We start from the raw sequence: 18,389 nt of genomic DNA, 5'->3' as shown, positions 1-18,389 counted from the left end.
CTCCTAACCCCCAATCAAATATCTTCCTGGAATATGGATCTGTGATACATAAATGTCTATAGAATAGTGGTATCCATAAAAGTATTGATATTGAAAACAGTGTGAAAATAAATGTAAAAAAAATCGATGACGATCGATTAAATTCGGCACAGCCTAAATAATATTTGCTTGATCATTCACAACAAGTGATCTGGTCTTATCAGTAAAGCAACTTACAATTAACCCATTTTAAAACCTTTAAAATAGTAATAAAAAAAAAACATTATGTTAGACATTCTAATTTATAAATCATTTATTTATAATTGGTTTTATATACCCTTGTGATTGATTTCTTTTGTTTTTGCGTTTTTTTTTTTCTATGGTTTTTTATTTTCCATTTTGATAAAATATTTTAAAACATAGTTATTTTTTTCACTAAATATTTGTTTTCTTTTTTATAATACGTTTAATTAATTAACAACAATATAAACTAATTTTATTTATTTATTAATATATATTTTTTTAATGACGGTGTATTCAATTTCCATTCACGATATCTTTTCTTTTATATATTAAGTTTTATGTTCTTTTAGTTTTTTTTTTTGTTTTATTCTTAATAAATTTTAGGTTTTAAGTTTTAGAGTTTAGTTTTATTTAATGGACAAGTTTCTGATTGCAAGCGCAATCAGGAAATGGAAAACAGAAAAAATTAAAGAAAATTAATAAAATATTTACAATAAAAATTATACATGTACAAAGAAAATATTAAAATATTATAGTTAAACGAATTATTTATGTATTTTCTTTCTTTTGTTGTTTTGTTTGTTTGTTTTTTTAAAGCTATAGCAATAGAAATATGTGTAACAAAAATGTCTTTAAATAGTTAATATAGATTAAGTATAAGTGTGATTAAATAATGATACGTTTGTTTGTTTTTTTTAATTTTTAATTGCAATAAACAGTTTCTTTTATGCAAGTGTTTGAAATAAAATATTTTGCAATATTTCATTTTTACAACAATTAAATTTTCTTGGTTTCTTTTAGAAATACATAATCATTTACATATTAATAAATGAATAAACATAAATATAAGAATTATAACAGTTACAACATGATTATTTAAATAAGTATTTGCACACAAATGTCATTAAACGAAATAATTTAAAAGTAATTTAATTGAATTGAATTTGTTTTGAACAAAATTATAAATAATGAAATATAGAAAAAGATTTTTTTAAGTTTTTTTATTACTTTTTCCATGTTTTTTTATTTCAGCTTGTTTTAAAGTTTCGTTAAAATACCCCCTACTAAATTGTTATACCCACCCACTTCAACTGCAAACATTTCATTACTATAACTTTAATATACCAAAATGTTTTCAAACTATTCCTGGCAAAAGCCTTCAGTCTCTTCGATGGCAAATGTTAATTTCTCCACTAGTTGATCGTAACTCTTGTATGGTGGCAAATCCAAACGATTGAAACAGGTGTGTGAGCGCGGCAACCAGGTTTCCTTACCCACCTTCTCAATGCAAAAACGCTGTGGACCATTCGAGCCCATTAGTTCGGCAAAACCACCCACCGGTACACGACAAGTACCAGTGACAAATTGTAAAAGTCTAGCCCGCTTTTCATTATCCGTATCACGTACAAACTGTAGCACAGACAATTAATTGTTATTAAATTTTATTAAAAAATAAGTTGTTCAAATTTATTCAAATCCTACTAACCTGCCAAAACCATACAACTTGTTTTGAATTACGATTGTAGTGCCGGTAAATTGTGTTACGCTGCCAATCATCTACATCCACATCTTGCATGCCGCAAAGTATCAACTCCAATTCACGTTCATCGAAATATTTTAACCATTCGAGTGGTACTACTTCATTGAAACCTTCCAAAAAGGTTTTTGTTTGTTGTTCAATACCACTGAAATAATAAATTATGGTTTAAGGTTAAAATTTTGCACAGTAATCTGTATTACTCTTACATCAGCAGTTTGTTAGTCGTACAATAGTCAGATCGATGTCAGATAGAAAAAACTACGTCACCACAAAGCCATTAATGGCTACAGGTGGAACAATATCCTAAATTAAGAACCCTCTGTTATCTCGGATAGACAGAAACTAATTCCGAGGTATACAAGATCAACCCTAGAACAATTAAAGGCTGGTTGGTGCAGTATTATCAACTGATAACGAGTTCCTAGCACTTTGAACCGTTGTCCCGTTTCCCAGAGCTCGTACAATTCTGATCATATATCCAATTTTCCCAGTGTTATTTAGAATCGCTTTATTTTCAGTCTGGGGTTGTATTTTTGTTGGTGCAGTATACTCTACAGATACCATGCTCAGGGCACCTTAAGCAGTTAACCAGTCCCCCTGACAATTTATTCAATTGTCTCAGAATCTTTTAAAAACGTCGTATTTTCAGTCTGGGGTTTGTATTTTTGTTATAAATGATTGTATTTTTGTTATAAATGATTAACCTTAGCACAATTAAGGTCCACCATATTCCGGGCACTTAAAACCGTTGCTATGTCTCGCTGAGCCAGCACAATATTTTACATAAATTTAATTAGGATCTTATTGGATGGTGATACACATTTGCTCCTAAGGGACTTCAACGCTCATCAACTCCGGCACTCAAATCATAGGGAATACCAGAGAGGAGCGGCGCTGGAGGAACAGATTGATAAATCCACCTTCTGCACTCTAAATGAAGATGCCCACGGATTATGGGTAATTTCGCTAGTTCGCCAGATATCACCATAGCGTGTAGTTAATTAACTAGGATCAGACCATTTACCTATAATCGTTTGTCTGAATGCCGAACTTACATAAAAAGAAATCAGACTGCCATGGCTTCAGAGAATTTATCGACAGCATTTTCAATGGTCTACCGATTCCCTCCAATGTACACAAAGCAGAGAGAGGCACGAAACTGTCACCGCATCAGACGCTCGATTCAGATGAATATCCGTAGTAAGACCGCATTTCCCAGCAGAAGCAGGTGGACTCGCAGATAAGTGTGATGACATCCGAAGTACCAACCCTAGAATCGCCCAGTTAACCGCGATATCAGCAGCTTGGTAAATGAGGACAAGCGAAACAAAAGGTTGAATCATTTGAAGAACTGCAGGTCGGTCTCTCTCCAACCCGACAATGAAAGATGATAGGGCCGTGATTAAGTTTGCAGATACCACCATATCCGACCCTAAACGCGCGTGCTATTTGCCGGATAATTATTGCGCACCCCGCGAGAGGCAAGGCGAAAAGCAGTATTGTTCGCAAACTACATTATCTTCTACTATCGAACACGCAAACTGAAGTTGCAGAAGCCGCAGCTTAGTCTTCAAAGACAAAAGCTAAAACACCTAGGCGAGCGGGGAATCAAGTATCTGACAACGGTTTTTAACCTGGCAGTAAGTATCGTAATAATACCCCATACCTGAAAAATGGGTCAATGGCTACACCATTATTCGCGATATTCACTCGGATCTCACAGGGCTTAAATCAGCAGAGGCCTTGTGAACGGACTATCCTAGTGGCACATGACCTGTCGAAGGCCTTCGAAACTGTCAGTCACTAAACACTCCTGCAAGATATCCTACAGTTCACAATGCTAAAAGAGATGGATAGTGAACAATTTGAGTTGCAGTTTAGGTACAAACGCTCAAAATTTCGTAGAGTTGAACAAGGAGTCCCTCAGGGCGGGGTCCTGTCGCCACTCCTGTTTAACCTCTACCTCTTTAAACTCCTAATGTCCCCACAGGGTTTGGAGGTAATCACCTATGCGGATGACTGCTTTATATTGGCGACAGGTTGCGGTTTGGTAAATGGTTATCTAAACGAAAAAAACAATTTGTTCACTGCACATATCCTGCAGTTATCACCAAAGAAGTCATCGGCAACACTCTTCACCACCTGAATGAAGGAGGTAAAACTCAACTAGACACCGCCTTTACGAGGAAACTAATGTTCTACAGGTCAAGGAACAGTTCCTTCTGGGATGTCACGGGAGGAGTCATCCAAACTTTGACATCACACATTTTTAGTCTCCCCTGAGGCATGTCAGACAGGACCTACGAAAATACGAGGAGAGCATACAGAGGTATGTGCAGGATCCATTCGATCGCAGCTCGTACATGAGAGCTTCATAGAGACGCCATCAATTCCGCGGTAGCAGGATAACGTATGAATGTCGTACTTGCAGGTTGCCCACCACCGATAGCAGATTCCGAGAATATTCTGCCGCGTAAAACATGAGTCGTTCTTGCACAACTAAGATCTGGATTGAGCAACAGGCTTAAAGTGCCGCCCTCAACTTATGCCCAGCATGTGGTCAGGTTCCTCATAACACCCTCCACATATTCAACTGTCCAGCCAACCCTACGGATTTATGAACCCAAAGGATTTATGAACCCACCCAGTCGAATTAGCACAATTCTTTGGACTTGATCTACATAGAGCCTGATTAAATATTGTAAACTTGTTTACGCTGCTCTAACAACAATACCTGTCCTGCCCTTTTTTCTCATTTTTCTTTGGACAGGGTTTTTCACTTTACTTATCTTTATGTCACCTGGCTTCTATCTTTTTCTCTCCAATTTCATTTTTTTACTTCTAGTTCACACTTGGTTATATTTATAAAGGGTATCACAATGGATCCTGTGGGTCTCCGAGTGTAAGTGTACTGCTCTTGTAGACACCCCTTCTTCGGGATGCGATTGAGTTGTTATTGGAACGAAGCTTCGAATATAGATATTATGTTCTTGTCTGCTAAGGAGAATTCAACGAGATAAATAAAGGCTACGGATGCAATCCGAGGAGATTAATTATTCTGCACTCGTCTAAGATTAACTAGGAAATACAATCTACGATATAAATGCTTCGGTCGAATAACGACGAGAGGAATACTTCAGCTCTCAGTCGAATTTTTGCCTTGTCTGGTTATGCTTTGTTAACCGGGAGCAAAGTATAACTAGATCGGTATTAGAAATTGTAAATCTCCCCAACCCAAAGGAATTAGACATGCGACTAGTTATCTAGCAGCTTGATTCTCTCTAGAGTACGAAAGAATTGAGTTGATGAAAAAAAAATTAAAGCGAATATCATGTCTTGCCTAGGTCTTTTGTACATAAATTTGTACATAAATCTAGTCAAATCTATATCAGTTTTTCAAGTTTAGCTGATGCTATAGAGTAATAATGAAAATTTATAAATAAATCACTTACCGTGTCATTCTCCATTCGGTCATTAACGTTATATACTCTTCTTTATTTTCTTCCGATACTTTTTCCTTTTCACCATTTTCCTTCAACTCATGATGAATGATTTGTCCCAAGACCTCAAAGTCCACACTGAACCACAGATCCAGACCGCACTCATCAATATTATTGTCACGCACCCATATTAACGAATTATAAAACTCGGGATCGATGGTTTCAATGTCTTTAATGGTTAGTTTTTTATTGAGCATACGCTTGTAGAAGGGCATAGTGAAGCCGGAGTAAATGAAACGGCCATGATACAGAGCCATGGCAATAAAGCGACCGATGAATTTGAAATATTGCAAATGATCGGGATTTACATAAGAGGCGGGATTAATTTGTAGACTATAGTTATTTTTGTTGGCATACTCGAAAAGGCAATACATGGGATTGAGTACCTCGTGGGAGAGCAGGAAAAACCATTCACGCGATACACCGCCATAGTCGAGGCCCTCCTCACCGCGGAATATGATGTAGAGACGACGACGCAACTCGTAGGCTGGCAATCGCATTATTTGATGGTAGGAATCTTCGAAAAGGGTCTGGCGAGTAACAGTGATTTTGATGTGTGAGGGCAGAGCATTGCTCTGGCAAAGGTAACGAAACTGTGAGAGTTTCCAGCGGAAACTGCGCTCATAGGCCCTAGGTACACCGTAAACACCTTTGGCTCCCTTGGGTGCACCCGGACGGGGATCATCAAAGGTTGTACGTCTGGAATTGTGATCAACAAAGAATCTTTCTCCTGTCGCTGTATAGCGAATTTCCCAACCTGGCGGTAGGGGTCCTTCATTTATCAAACTAACTTCTTGTCCCTGAGTACGAGGATCTTCCCATTGCGTTGTACGATTTTTGTGATTTACAAAGTAAACACGATTGTCCGATTGTACCTTTTTCTCCCAGCCGTCCGGCAACGGACCCAAGCTGTCTTCATCGTCTTGAGTGGGTGCAGCTGTAACGGCTGTGGGCTGCTGCTGTTGTTGGCCATAGAGGAATCTTTGATTACCTTGTGCTACCACATGGGCGCGCTGACCCTGCCAGTGCTGGAAGTGCATTAGGCGTTCACTGTTCGGTCTTTGCCAAGTGGTGGTGCGTGTATTGTGATCCACATAGTACACTCGACCTCGTGGATCCTTGCGTATTTCCCAACCGGATGGTAGTGGTGTGGGCTTCTCCCAATATGTTGATCGTGTATTGTGATCTACATAGTAACGGCGACCATACTGATCGAAACGTATTTCCCAACCAGCCGGCAGTGGTTCATCGTCTGCCTGTGCAGCCTGCAATTGCTGGTCCGTTACATTTGAAACCGGCAAACCATTGCCCATGATGGATAGTTGGTCATTTGCTGCACCAGCTACGGGTAACATACCTCCCACGGCACCTTCCATCATGGGTTGAGCTGGCGTTTGTTGACCAGCCACTGCCCCATTTGCATATATTTGCGACATGGGACGTGCATTTGCTGCAGCAGCTGTTGCCGTAGGTCCATTTACACGTTGATTCTGTGCCATTTGCATTTGTTGCTGCTGCTGTTGTTGTTGCTGCTGCTGCTGTTGGGCAGCCATAGCTGCTGCCGTTTGAGGATCCCAAGTACCACTAGGAGGATTTGGTGCTCTACGTACAGCACCAGTTTGTGGTATCATTGCTCCCGAACTACTGCTACGTTCTAAATTACCATTTTGCATGGCTACAGGAGATCGACCTGGGCCCACGGCACCACTTTCACTAACACTACCCGTTGAACGCATACGCACCCGTGTCCTAACACCACCATAAATCATACAAGTACGACCCGGAGCCGCTGCAGCGCCTGATGCTCCAGCACCATTTGCCCCATCACCTGCAGCATTTGGCATTAACGAGCCATTGCCATTTTGTATCATCACATTGGTCATATCCAATTTTAGACCATTCAATATGGCCACTAATTCACCACTTTTCGTTTGACGATTGTCCGATTTAGAGGTGACCAACAGGTCCATACTCACTTCCAAAAACTCACAACGCCCATTATAGTGTTGCAAAATGTGAGCCAAACTAATGGTGCGCTCACCGAGCATTGCATCTTTGCGAAAGCTAGAATGATCCAATACCTTGAAGTGTAAAACTGAATGGGGCGTAATCTAAAAGAAATAAATTGTTTTCAATTGTCTGGTTGTTGTTCTCTTGTTTGTTAAATTAATGGAGATGATGAGATTATGGTTCTTTTTTGTTAGATCGTGCATGAAGGAAAGCCAAAACCAAAAGTTGCAAGGATAGTAAAGAATTAAATAATAATGATTTTTAACTGTTTTCATCTGTTAGCCAGGGTATTTTTGGAAGCAATTTTTTTATTTTTTTACTTAATATTGTGTGTTGTAATGAAATGTAAAATTTTTCTTTTTAAACAAAATAACTATGGTAATTTAACGCTAAAAACACTTAAAAAAAATTACAATACAATCATGCAATATAATATTAAAAGAAAAATTAATTTTAATTTTATTTATTTAATATTAATACAAAGAAATCCTTATTGGCCAATAAAATAGGTATTGTTCAATTAATAACTATATATTCATAAGGATGAAACTATTTTCAAATATATTTTTATTGCAAAATCTGTTTTAAATCGACATCTAAAGGTTACACATATTTCTATTTCCACATAAATCCTATTTTAAATATTTAAATAGCTCCGATTTAAGCTAAATCTGTACTATAAAGTATTTTAAAATTACAAAAGGTATATAAAAGTCCAAAATTATAATTGTAAATATTGTTTCAAAAATGTTTCCTTCTATATTTTCTATTTGAATAACAATTTAAACAAAATAAAATCAATACATGGTAATTAAATGATTATTTTCTTGTTATTCTTTAAATATAATATTTTCAAAAAGTGACTAAAATTGTATTTAAAACAACAGTGCGTGAAAACACTATTAAACATTTTAAATTATTTTCATAAAAATATTTGTATATATACTCTGGGTTCTCATACAGCCCAATTATGAATAAAAAATTCCCCGAGAGTTTGTTCCCTGGGAGTTTTTTCCCATTGAATTTGAATAGGAAAAATGAGAAAAGGGAAAAAACCCCGGGGAGTTTTTATTCATAATTGGGCTGATAATGATTCTAAGACGATCTAGCATTATTCGTCTGTCTGACTGTGGAACAAACGATAAGATCCAAACGAAAGGAGCCAGCTGGTAGTTCAATAAATACTCTATGTTGAAAAATCCCTAGTCCCCATACAAGGATCCCTCAGTTAATGACCTGAACATTCATAATTGTCATAATGTGTAATTAATATAGTGATGAAATTCGTTTTTTCGCCGAAATTTGGCATAATTCGAGACCGAATATTTGGTACAAAAGGTTATGGTAATACTAGTTAGGATTGTTTCGTTAGAGGCAGACGCGGAGATAGCGGAATGGTGAATAAATGATAATTTTCTTTCCCATTTTTTCCGTATTTTGGCTTATTTAGGTTACCGTTTTAATGACAACGGTAATTTCAAACTGATTTAAATTTTTAATAAAATATTCATTATATTTTAATTTCGCTAGATTTTAATAAATTCAGTTATGGAATAAAAAAGTTGTATTTTCATAATTTAAAATTATTTATAGAAAAATTGTTTTTTATATGTAACGTTGTTTTGTTTCGGTAACGGTAATTAAGATGTAACGGTAATTGCTGTATTTCGGTGATTTAGGGGTAGCGAAAGCCAACCTTGATACAAAAATACGTTTTGGTGTAACAGTACTATCAGCTGTCGCTAATATAATAATCTTTGGCCGCGTTAAACTCAGGTCGTTAAGAGGGGAATCACTAGTAATCAATTCTAAACTGTCAGAACTTTTTTCTACACAAATAATTTGGCTGAGATTCAACCACAAACTGCTTAGGCCAATGACAAAAGTTTGGGGTAAAATTCATTGTTTCATTTGTATATAATACATCGAAAGTTGATACTAAAAATAAGGGATACACTTTAATTAGGCAATCTTGATCACTTTAGATAGAGATTGAATTGGGATGTATAATTTTTGGTTAACTCTCCGGTTTAGTGGTCACTTTGGTGGTCTAACCACCTTTTCTAGAGTCTTTAAATAATTTTTAGTGACATCTAATGGCATTTTGCTAGACAACTAAATCTTTTTAAGTCATTGTTTAAGTTTGTTTGGCAAAACTTTGCCGTCAGGTTGCTCTGGTTAGATTAATATATTAAGTTGAAAATATTGTAAACCGCAGTTTTTTTAAGAAGTTTTCCCGCATTCGATAAATAAAAGGTCAGAGTGTTTATTGTTCACCAAATTCAGTGTTACGTTGTTATTTAGTGTTTGTTTTGTTGGATTGTGCTAACAAATTTTGATAAATAACCTAAGTAATAGAGTGGTTAGATTACTAACCACTGTGACTGAAACAGGTATTATATAATGTATTTATCCACATAATATTATGTTATTTTTTAACATTAAATTAAAGAAACTTTGTTCGAATGTATGGGAATGTGTCTGCAGTCTTGGACCCGACGAAAAACAGAAATATTAGGAGCAATTCGATCTGATGATGGTGTCCGGTGACATACCTTCGGGGCTCCAGTCAAAATATGATGGAGATTTTGATTCGGATGATGACATATGTACCTCTATAAAATTTGGCTAATACTTCTGTTAGTAACTTTACTCAAATTGCTGTAGTGGAATCAAAATGCCGAAAATTTGTCGATTGGAAGATCCGGTTGATTACACAGAGAGTGGGGGTATACCAAATGATATAAAGAATTGGAGAATGTCACACCTATACAACTATTTCGTTTGGTTTGATAAGTTTTCAAACATAATTACTTTTAATGCCAATTAAAAATAATTTTTTTAATGCTTAATAAACTAACCACCTTATTCCATAAAAACCTTTAGCTGTATTTCTATTTTGTTCTTATTTTTCATAATATATGAAACCAAATTAAAGTAAAAATGCAATTGTTTTGATTATAAACTTATATTCATAAAACTTTTGCTGAAAGAGTTAATGGAAGTCTCATAAAAGTGATCAAAATTAAAAAAAAAAATAATTTGATTAACTTTTAATTTCGCATTTTTCTTAAAGGCCAGGCTGTAACTTTTATTTGCGATCATTCAAAAATAAAGGGAACAAGAACATTTAATGCAAATCAAGACTTGAATCTATATAAATAAAAATCAAATGTCGTTCGTTGGTAATTGCATCAGTAGACACCGATTTACAAAAATTTTTTTTTTAAATGTTGGTCATAGCCCAACTTAGGTTTTTACGGAATGAAAAATTAACCACGCCCACTTTTTTCGAATTATCTAAAATCGGAAAACGGCTACATCGATTTGGCTATTTTTTTGTTTAAATGGTCATGGCAAACCTATTTAAGTTTTTACTGAAAGTAAAATTGACCACTCCCCTTTTTTTTGATATATCTAGTCCGCAAAAGTTTTTACATAAATAAAAATTGTCCACGTCCACTAATACGTCGACTTATTAAATACATCTGCAAAATACATCGGTCTATGATCAATCATATTTCAGACCAAAATTCGATTACTTATATAAAAACTCACAATAGCTTAAATCGAAAATAACTTTTGCAATAAGCGTTTAATCAAGAAAAGGAGCTCAATCTGTGATCACTCATATTTCTGACCAAAAATCGAGTTTTTATATAAAAACTCAAAATATCTAAATTCGCTAATAACTTGGCCAATAAGCGTTTAATCAAGAAAAGGAGTTCGATCTTTGATCACTCATATTTCTGACCAAAAATCGATATTTCTGACCAATAAGCGATTAATCAAGAAATCGATCTGTGATCACACATATTTCTGACCAAAAATACATTTTTTATATAAAAACTCAAAATATCTAAATTCGCTAATAACTTGTCCAATAAGCGTTGAATCAAGAAAAGAAGCTCGATCTGTGATCACTCATATTTCTTAACAAAAATCGAGTTTATATATAAAAACTCAAAATATCTAAATTCCCTAATAACTTGGCCAATAAGCGTTTAATCATGAAAAGGAGCTCGAGTGATCGAAACTTAGGTTCGTTGTCTCTCATTTTTACCCTTTTCAAACCGTTTCTCACAAATTCACAAATCGAACACAAGCATTTATTTAACTAGGATAGGAAAACGTCTGTCGCGTCAGCTTGTATTAAAATATAATAATTTTTAATATTTTGAGTATGGGCCAGTTCAGAAAGAGCCAAATTATTTCCAAAAACTTATTTTAAAATCACTATTTTAAAAAAATATCTTATTTCAGTAAAAACTCTTAATTAAAAAATTGCAAATATAAAATTTCGTTTATTAAAAATGATCGTCAAAAAATTATAAATTCTCAAATTTCACAAATAAATTTCTAATTAAAAAAAAAACTAATTTCACAAAAATCGTTAATTTTTTTATAAAATCTCAAAAAACAGGCAATAAAAAAATAAAATTTTACAAAAATAAAATATTAAATGGTAATTTGAATATATGGAAGAGTTATTTCAAAAACTTTAGATTCATAGCTTAAATTCACATAGAATATTTGCGATTGGTCCATAATTTGCTCATATACTGAGTGTATGATATTTTATGGTCGGTCTTGACCGAATACTCTTTGTTTACTTGTTTTTAATTTAAAACTGACCTTTCATGGGTGCATAAAATTTAAAAAATTTAAAGTATATATGCCAAAAATTTAGATTGACTAAAGAAATACAAATTTAATTTAGCCTAATTTGCCAGGAATTTTCAATAAACAATTTACATGATTTTCAAAATAACGCTATTCAAACAAATCGAAAGGTAATAAGATAATTTTAAACAAATATAAGACCACCTTTAAACGTTACTTAAAATATTATATTACAACAAAATGTGTTTTTAGCAAATTGAATATTTTTAATGAGCTTACATTTAAACTAAACGATGACTAAACAGAAAATACTAACAAGCAGCACTAAATGTATATGACCAAGCCTACAGAAAAAGAACACATTTATATACAACAAAAAATCGTTAATGCAGTTATTATTATCAATTAATAATAATGTTCCTAAAATGTTTCACAAACAACAACAACAACAACAAAAATTACATTATCAATTTCCTATCTATCAGTAACAAAAACAAAATTATATAGATGAAAATCTATATCGTCAAACACAAAAGCTTGGGCTCTGTTGTGTATATGTCAACACAAAATATGTTCATTAATGCAAATAAATAAAAATTAACATGAAAATCCCGTCAAAATGAATTGACGACATTGAAGACAGACAACACCAACAAATTGGTAACAAAATAAAAATACGTTGGAAAAAAAACATGAAAAACAAACAATTAGAAAATTGACAAGAAAAGGTAAATGGCAGGAAAGTTATTAAGTAAAAAGGCCAACATTAAATTGAGCTCAACAAACTAAATTTAAATATATACAAAATAAAGTGTGTGCATGTGTCAATATTTAAGGTAAATATGTTATAATAAGTTGATTAAATACTTTGATACTAATTTAATTCGAATAATTATGAAAACAGATATGATTTTAAAATAAACTATTTTGCTAGGAAATAATATTTTTCTTAGCAAATCCAGTTGTAATTAGATTTAAAGTTATTAACTTACCAATACTGTAAATTCTTCATTCCATTTCGGCAAGTAGGTGTTTTTAACAAAATCTGTTTTACGTTTACTTTTATTATCGATTAGCAGCTCAACATATGGATTTGGCTTTAAAAATCCACTATTACGCAGTGACGCTTCTTCGACTGTGGGAACAAAATCAAATGTTACAAATTAGCAAAGTAAATCTATTTATAGCAAAACATGCACTTACTTGTCACACTTAATTGATGATAACCTTGATTGCCTTGATGTGTTGAGGCGGCCATGGAGGAGCTGCCATTGCTTAAGGTGGGCAAAGAAGGCCCTAAATCACCCGTAGAAGCAACTGATGCAGCTACAAGTCCTCCGGATGCCGCTGCTAATGCATTGCCGGTGGCCATCGGTATGTCAAAAGTTCAAATACGTCTACGGACCCCAGTAAATAGTTATTGATTTGTGTACAATATCTATTGTAAGAAATATAAAGCTATAATAAATAGCCAAGTAAATTAAAATGTTTTGAATTTCTTTTTATGAATATTAAAACAGAAAATTAAATAAGGGCAAAAGAAGTGAAAATGTTAAGTATATAGTTAAAGAATATGTCTGTATTTGGCTTTTCATTTTAGTAGAGTTTATAAACAATTTAAGATAAGATTGCCTGCCAAAAATATGTACATATGTACATATTTCTATATCAACCATTAAAATTAAGTATTAAGTACATAATATAGTTAAGATAAGATTGAAGCAAAAAATTATTTTTACTGGTTTAATCGCATCAGCACATTTGCCACAGTAGGGTGGCCCCGTCTGTATAGATGTGTTTCTGCATTCCAGTATTTTTTCTCGTTTAGAATATTCGAATTATTCAGAATTTTCGAGAAAAAAAATTAAGATTTTTTTAAATTAATTCATGCTGAACAATCCTCACAAAATTCTACCGTTTTGTATACCCTTCAGCGTGAGTGAAAATTTCATTCATCATATAAGTAGTATTGGAAGCATGACTTAAAAATGAGGGATTTTTTTAATTTTTAACTTTTATTTTGAAACAATATACATTTTTTCAAAGTATTAGCCATTGTTAGCTATGACATTTTACCATCTTTCTAAGAACATATGGATTCCGAGCCAATATCGGATTCTCTGTTCCAAAGTAAAGCGTATCCCAGAGAGAGCGTTCTGCATCGATCGAAACAAATAGTATTGGGACGGGGCAAGGCAAAACTTCCCAACCACATCATTCTAAATACTTTTTAACAGGTATTGCAACATGTGGCTGAGCATTGTCATGATAGAATATTACATGTCTGGCCGCATTTTTCGGCCAATGTTCGCTTCAAATAAATCAGTTGCGTCCGGTACATGTTCCCTGTGATGGTCTAGTGAGATTTCAGAAGCTCATAATAAATAGGATCCACTTGCTCCCACCAAATACAGATAATTACAATAGCTCTCCGGATATTTGGCTTTGGTGTCGATCTCTTACCCTTCGTGTTATTGTGATGGATCCATTTTTCAACGTAAGTAACGATTCGGTTCATTTCTTTTATAGCGTTCAAACATTTTTTTGAACATACAAAATCGTCTTTCAAGGTCTCTCGGCTTCAGTCCGTATGGTACCCAATTTACCTGCTTTTAAATTAATCCAGCTGCTTGCTAACGTTTTGAAATAGCTAATTGAATAGCTTCCAATAATTTTGCAAGCTTTCGTTGAGTTTGACTACAATCTTCATAGAGTAATGCTTCCAATTCTTGGTCTTCAATCTTTTCATTGTCTTGTGTGTTAAAAATTGCTAAGTGGGCCTTAATAGGCGTACAGCATTTTTTTTAAATAAATAAAAATCACCACTTCAAAACCGCACAAAACATCTCTCGCTTGGTGAAACCAATGGAACAAATTCACCATAAGCTTTGGTGAGCAATCGGTGTGCTTCAGCGGCACTTTTTTTCAAATTTAAGAAGTAAAGCAAATCTTCCCGCATATGACGCTTTCGAAGCAAACAAAAACTTTGTTGTTTACACTATAATGTTCAATAACTAAGTGAAAATAATTGAGAGATATGTACGCTGAAAAATCTCATATACATAAGTTATTAAAAACAAAACACGCGTTCAAAAAATATGCCACCTATTGTAAATCCCGCATTTTTTACGTCATACACATAATATATATATTCTGGATCTATAACGATCCAAGCGAAGCCCCTAAATAACATGATAAGGGCGGATCCAGGGCTTATATTTTTTTCGCCGAAAATTTTTTTCATTCAACTTATTTTTCAAACCTTGCAATAGGGGGTAGGAAGGTGATTTTGAAAATAAAAAAATTGTTTGTCGCCGGTCCATATTTTCCGAGTTATGTGCCTCTGAAACGCTAATTTGATCATATCTTTGATATTTGTTATCGGATTCGAAATATTTTTTATATAATTTGAAAGCTTTTTGAATATTAGATAGAAAGCATCCCAAATTATTAATACATTTGGTTCCAGTTCTGGATTTTCGAATTCTGATCTGAAGTTTATTTAAACAATTAAAGTAATAATGGAAAGTATATACTAAATTGTAAAGATTTATAGGATTAATTTTAATATGTCGCGTAACCTCATAACTTTAAAAATTTCGGATTTATTGGTATTCGAAAAGCGGCTTTGTACCTATAAAATATTTTTCATGATATTTCGAATATAAATTTGAATTTTTAAAATTCAAGAAAATTTTTAATTATTTTTTAAAAAATTTAAGTTGGAAATTGTAATAAATTCGACTCAAATAAAAGCATTATTTTTTTAAGTATCCCAATGATTTAGAGATTATTTTATCATCGTTAAAAAAATGTCTAACATAAAATCGAATTTAATTTCGAATTTTCGAACATAATTTTGCATTGTCGTCAGGTTTGTGCATGATCTAGAGATTATATAAACAGCTTTATAAATTTTTGGGAGATAAATTCATATTTTCGAACATAATATTATAACAAACAAACATTGCAAGTTAAATAAAAGGTTTTATGTAAATTTTTTGGAACAAATATAAGAAAAAAGCCTGACTAAATTAGCTTTTGATTGTTGATCCAGCTTCGATTAAACTACTACTTTTTTTGGAGACTACCCTAATAGACATAATATTCAACACTTTCAACACAAAATAAACAATATGATTTGCTATTGTAACGAAGATTAAGACATTTAATCTGGTTCTTGTTTAAACTACAGATTTCGAAAATTATTTTACAACTTCGCCGAGATGAAATCGTAGCAAAGGAATTGACTTAACTTGTATACCTTGAAAGGTAAGGGGATATATAACATTGTCAAATATCGGAGATATAGTTGAATTATAATTAAATTTAAAATAAATTAACATTTATTAAACTTACTTATGGTTTGCAAAAATCTTTAATAATACACCAAATTAGTGCATTCTATTTTTATTATTACTTTTTACACTAATAACGTTTTAATAATGAATTACTCATCATTTCAATGCGATATCAATGGCTGGCTGGCTGGCTGGTCATACGACTACAACAAAAATGTATGAAAACGAAAAGAACAACAATTAAAAACCCCCCCGGATAAACAAATGTTTTTCTTTTTTTTTTCATTATTATCGTTGTTGCAGAGGCAATAATTATCAAAAGGAAACTACAAAAGTAAAATGAACAACAATAATTGTAATAAAAGAACAAGAAAAATAAACTTTACTACAAGAAATTAATTAAAGGCAAAAGAATGTAAAATTGAAAAATCAACAGCTGACAAAGAGTACACGAAACGACTGACTGACTGTAAAGAAAGTGGAATGACAATGAAATGTTTTATAAATTACAGAATAATCTTTATCAGTGATAATGAACCCACAATAAGCACAACTAGAAGAAAATTAACAATAACCCTGGCCTCTTGACATCAAGGTCACGGTTTTTCTAGCTATATGGAGAATGCAATCAGGTATCTCAGGAATATTTTGAAAGTAAATCTAATTATTAGCTTTAGAACACAACTAGAATGGAGTAGAAACATTTGTTTACTTATTTGTACAAAAGCTAGCATTTCGGTATACACCTTACCTGTTAATGCTTTCTGATATAAAACTAGAAAATATTTAAAAGCCCAACTTAAGACTGCACTACTTCAATGCTCTGTCAACACGTAAGCGATACGATGAAAGCAACAACAAAAACTGTTAATGCACATTAAAATAATCGAAAGCAAGAAAAAAATAAAATAAAACATATTGAGGCAAAGGTCGTCCTCCAAGAAAGAAATAATGATAAACGAAATAACTATACACAAATTGCTTATAGATTTACCAAAAAAAAAACTTTATAATAGAACTTACAATTGATTTGTTGTGGTTTTTCTAACGACAATATTGATTACGTTGCATTTGCAACAAAACTTTTGTTTTTCCAAATCAAACAAACCGAAACAATAAAATATATAAACAGGAGTTGTAACAAAAGGTTTCTTGGAATTTCTAAAAATTTATTTCCATTTCGTTAACTACACTTTGCACTCTCTGCTCTGCTCTTGCCTTCTTTACTTTTTTTATTGTTGGGCTTTTCTTCTTCTTTTTTCTTATACTTGTCTTGCACTTTTTTTTCTTCTACCAACTATATTACACTTCAAATTGTTATCGGAATTTTCTTTATTTTTGCTGTTTATTCCAGATTTTTTAGCTTATCTCGTTATTTATTTTATTAAATATATATTTCTCTTTACGTTTGCACCGGTTTTATTAATTATATTAACGATTTAATTTGATTTTTTTATGAAAATATTTTGACTAAAAATTTTTCCGTCAGTACTGTTCAATTTTTGTAAATTACGTTTTGTCGATTAGTTCGTTGCCATAACAAAGTTGTTATGACTATCGTGCGACGTTGTGGAATGGAACATTGTGAAATTAAAAAGGCAGCAAAAATTTAGATAAGAACGTTTTAGATAACAAAAGAACAGTGTTGGTAGAGTAGTATTTTTTACAATAGTTCGTTATATTTGAATTGGCTATTTAAAGTAACGGCTGGGTTAAACGACCGTAATGTAATGTAGCCATCTCCTTGAATTTTTGAATGGTACTCGATTCACCAGCAGAGTCTCTCGATAATTCCAGAATAACTTCCACATCCAAACCCTAACCTACCTTCATGCTCAATTATCCTGGCATGAACCTCCGTTAGGGTAAGACCCTCATCTCAGACGCGTTCTCATTCGTCCCTGAAAACCATAGCTGTAATCCCAGCTACCCTCCCAGTAAACCCTCCCACCTCAACAAGATTGTTACCCCGGCAATGGGTATTACTAAAAAAATCACATTTTTGGGATTTTTTAAGTTTATGGGAATTGATGGTTTTTTTTAAGAGCAAAAACTCATCTATGAATTTTTTAATTTTTAAAAAGTTTATATATTTTTTAAAAGAAGACAAAATTTCCTACTCCTTATATCGCTCATTTGCTGCAACAACGTCATAACTCAAAATCCGGGTGTTTTGAACTGAGTAATACAAAA

General features: G+C 33.1%; 1 protein-coding gene across 1 annotated transcript; it reads right to left on the bottom strand.

Annotated features, from left to right (window-relative positions):
• Positions 1-262: 262 nt before the first annotated feature.
• Su(dx) (Suppressor of deltex) lies at positions 263-17,456 on the bottom strand. Its single transcript, XM_065502524.1, has 6 exons — positions 17,220-17,456; positions 13,099-13,353; positions 12,888-13,030; positions 5,215-7,373; positions 1,709-1,907; positions 263-1,632 (listed from the first exon to the last, which is right to left on the bottom strand). Exons 2-6 carry the CDS (start codon positions 13,265-13,267, stop codon positions 1,363-1,365), a joined length of 2,940 nt encoding a protein of 979 aa, XP_065358596.1. The 5' UTR covers positions 13,268-13,353; positions 17,220-17,456; the 3' UTR covers positions 263-1,362.
• Positions 17,457-18,389: the final 933 nt, after the last annotated feature.

Source organism: Calliphora vicina, chromosome 2 (assembly GCF_958450345.1).
Source record: "Calliphora vicina chromosome 2, idCalVici1.1, whole genome shotgun sequence".
Taxonomy (NCBI): domain Eukaryota; kingdom Metazoa; phylum Arthropoda; class Insecta; order Diptera; family Calliphoridae; genus Calliphora; species Calliphora vicina.
The sequence above is the reverse complement of the archived record's forward strand: the minus strand, read 5'-3'. Positions and strand labels throughout refer to the sequence as shown.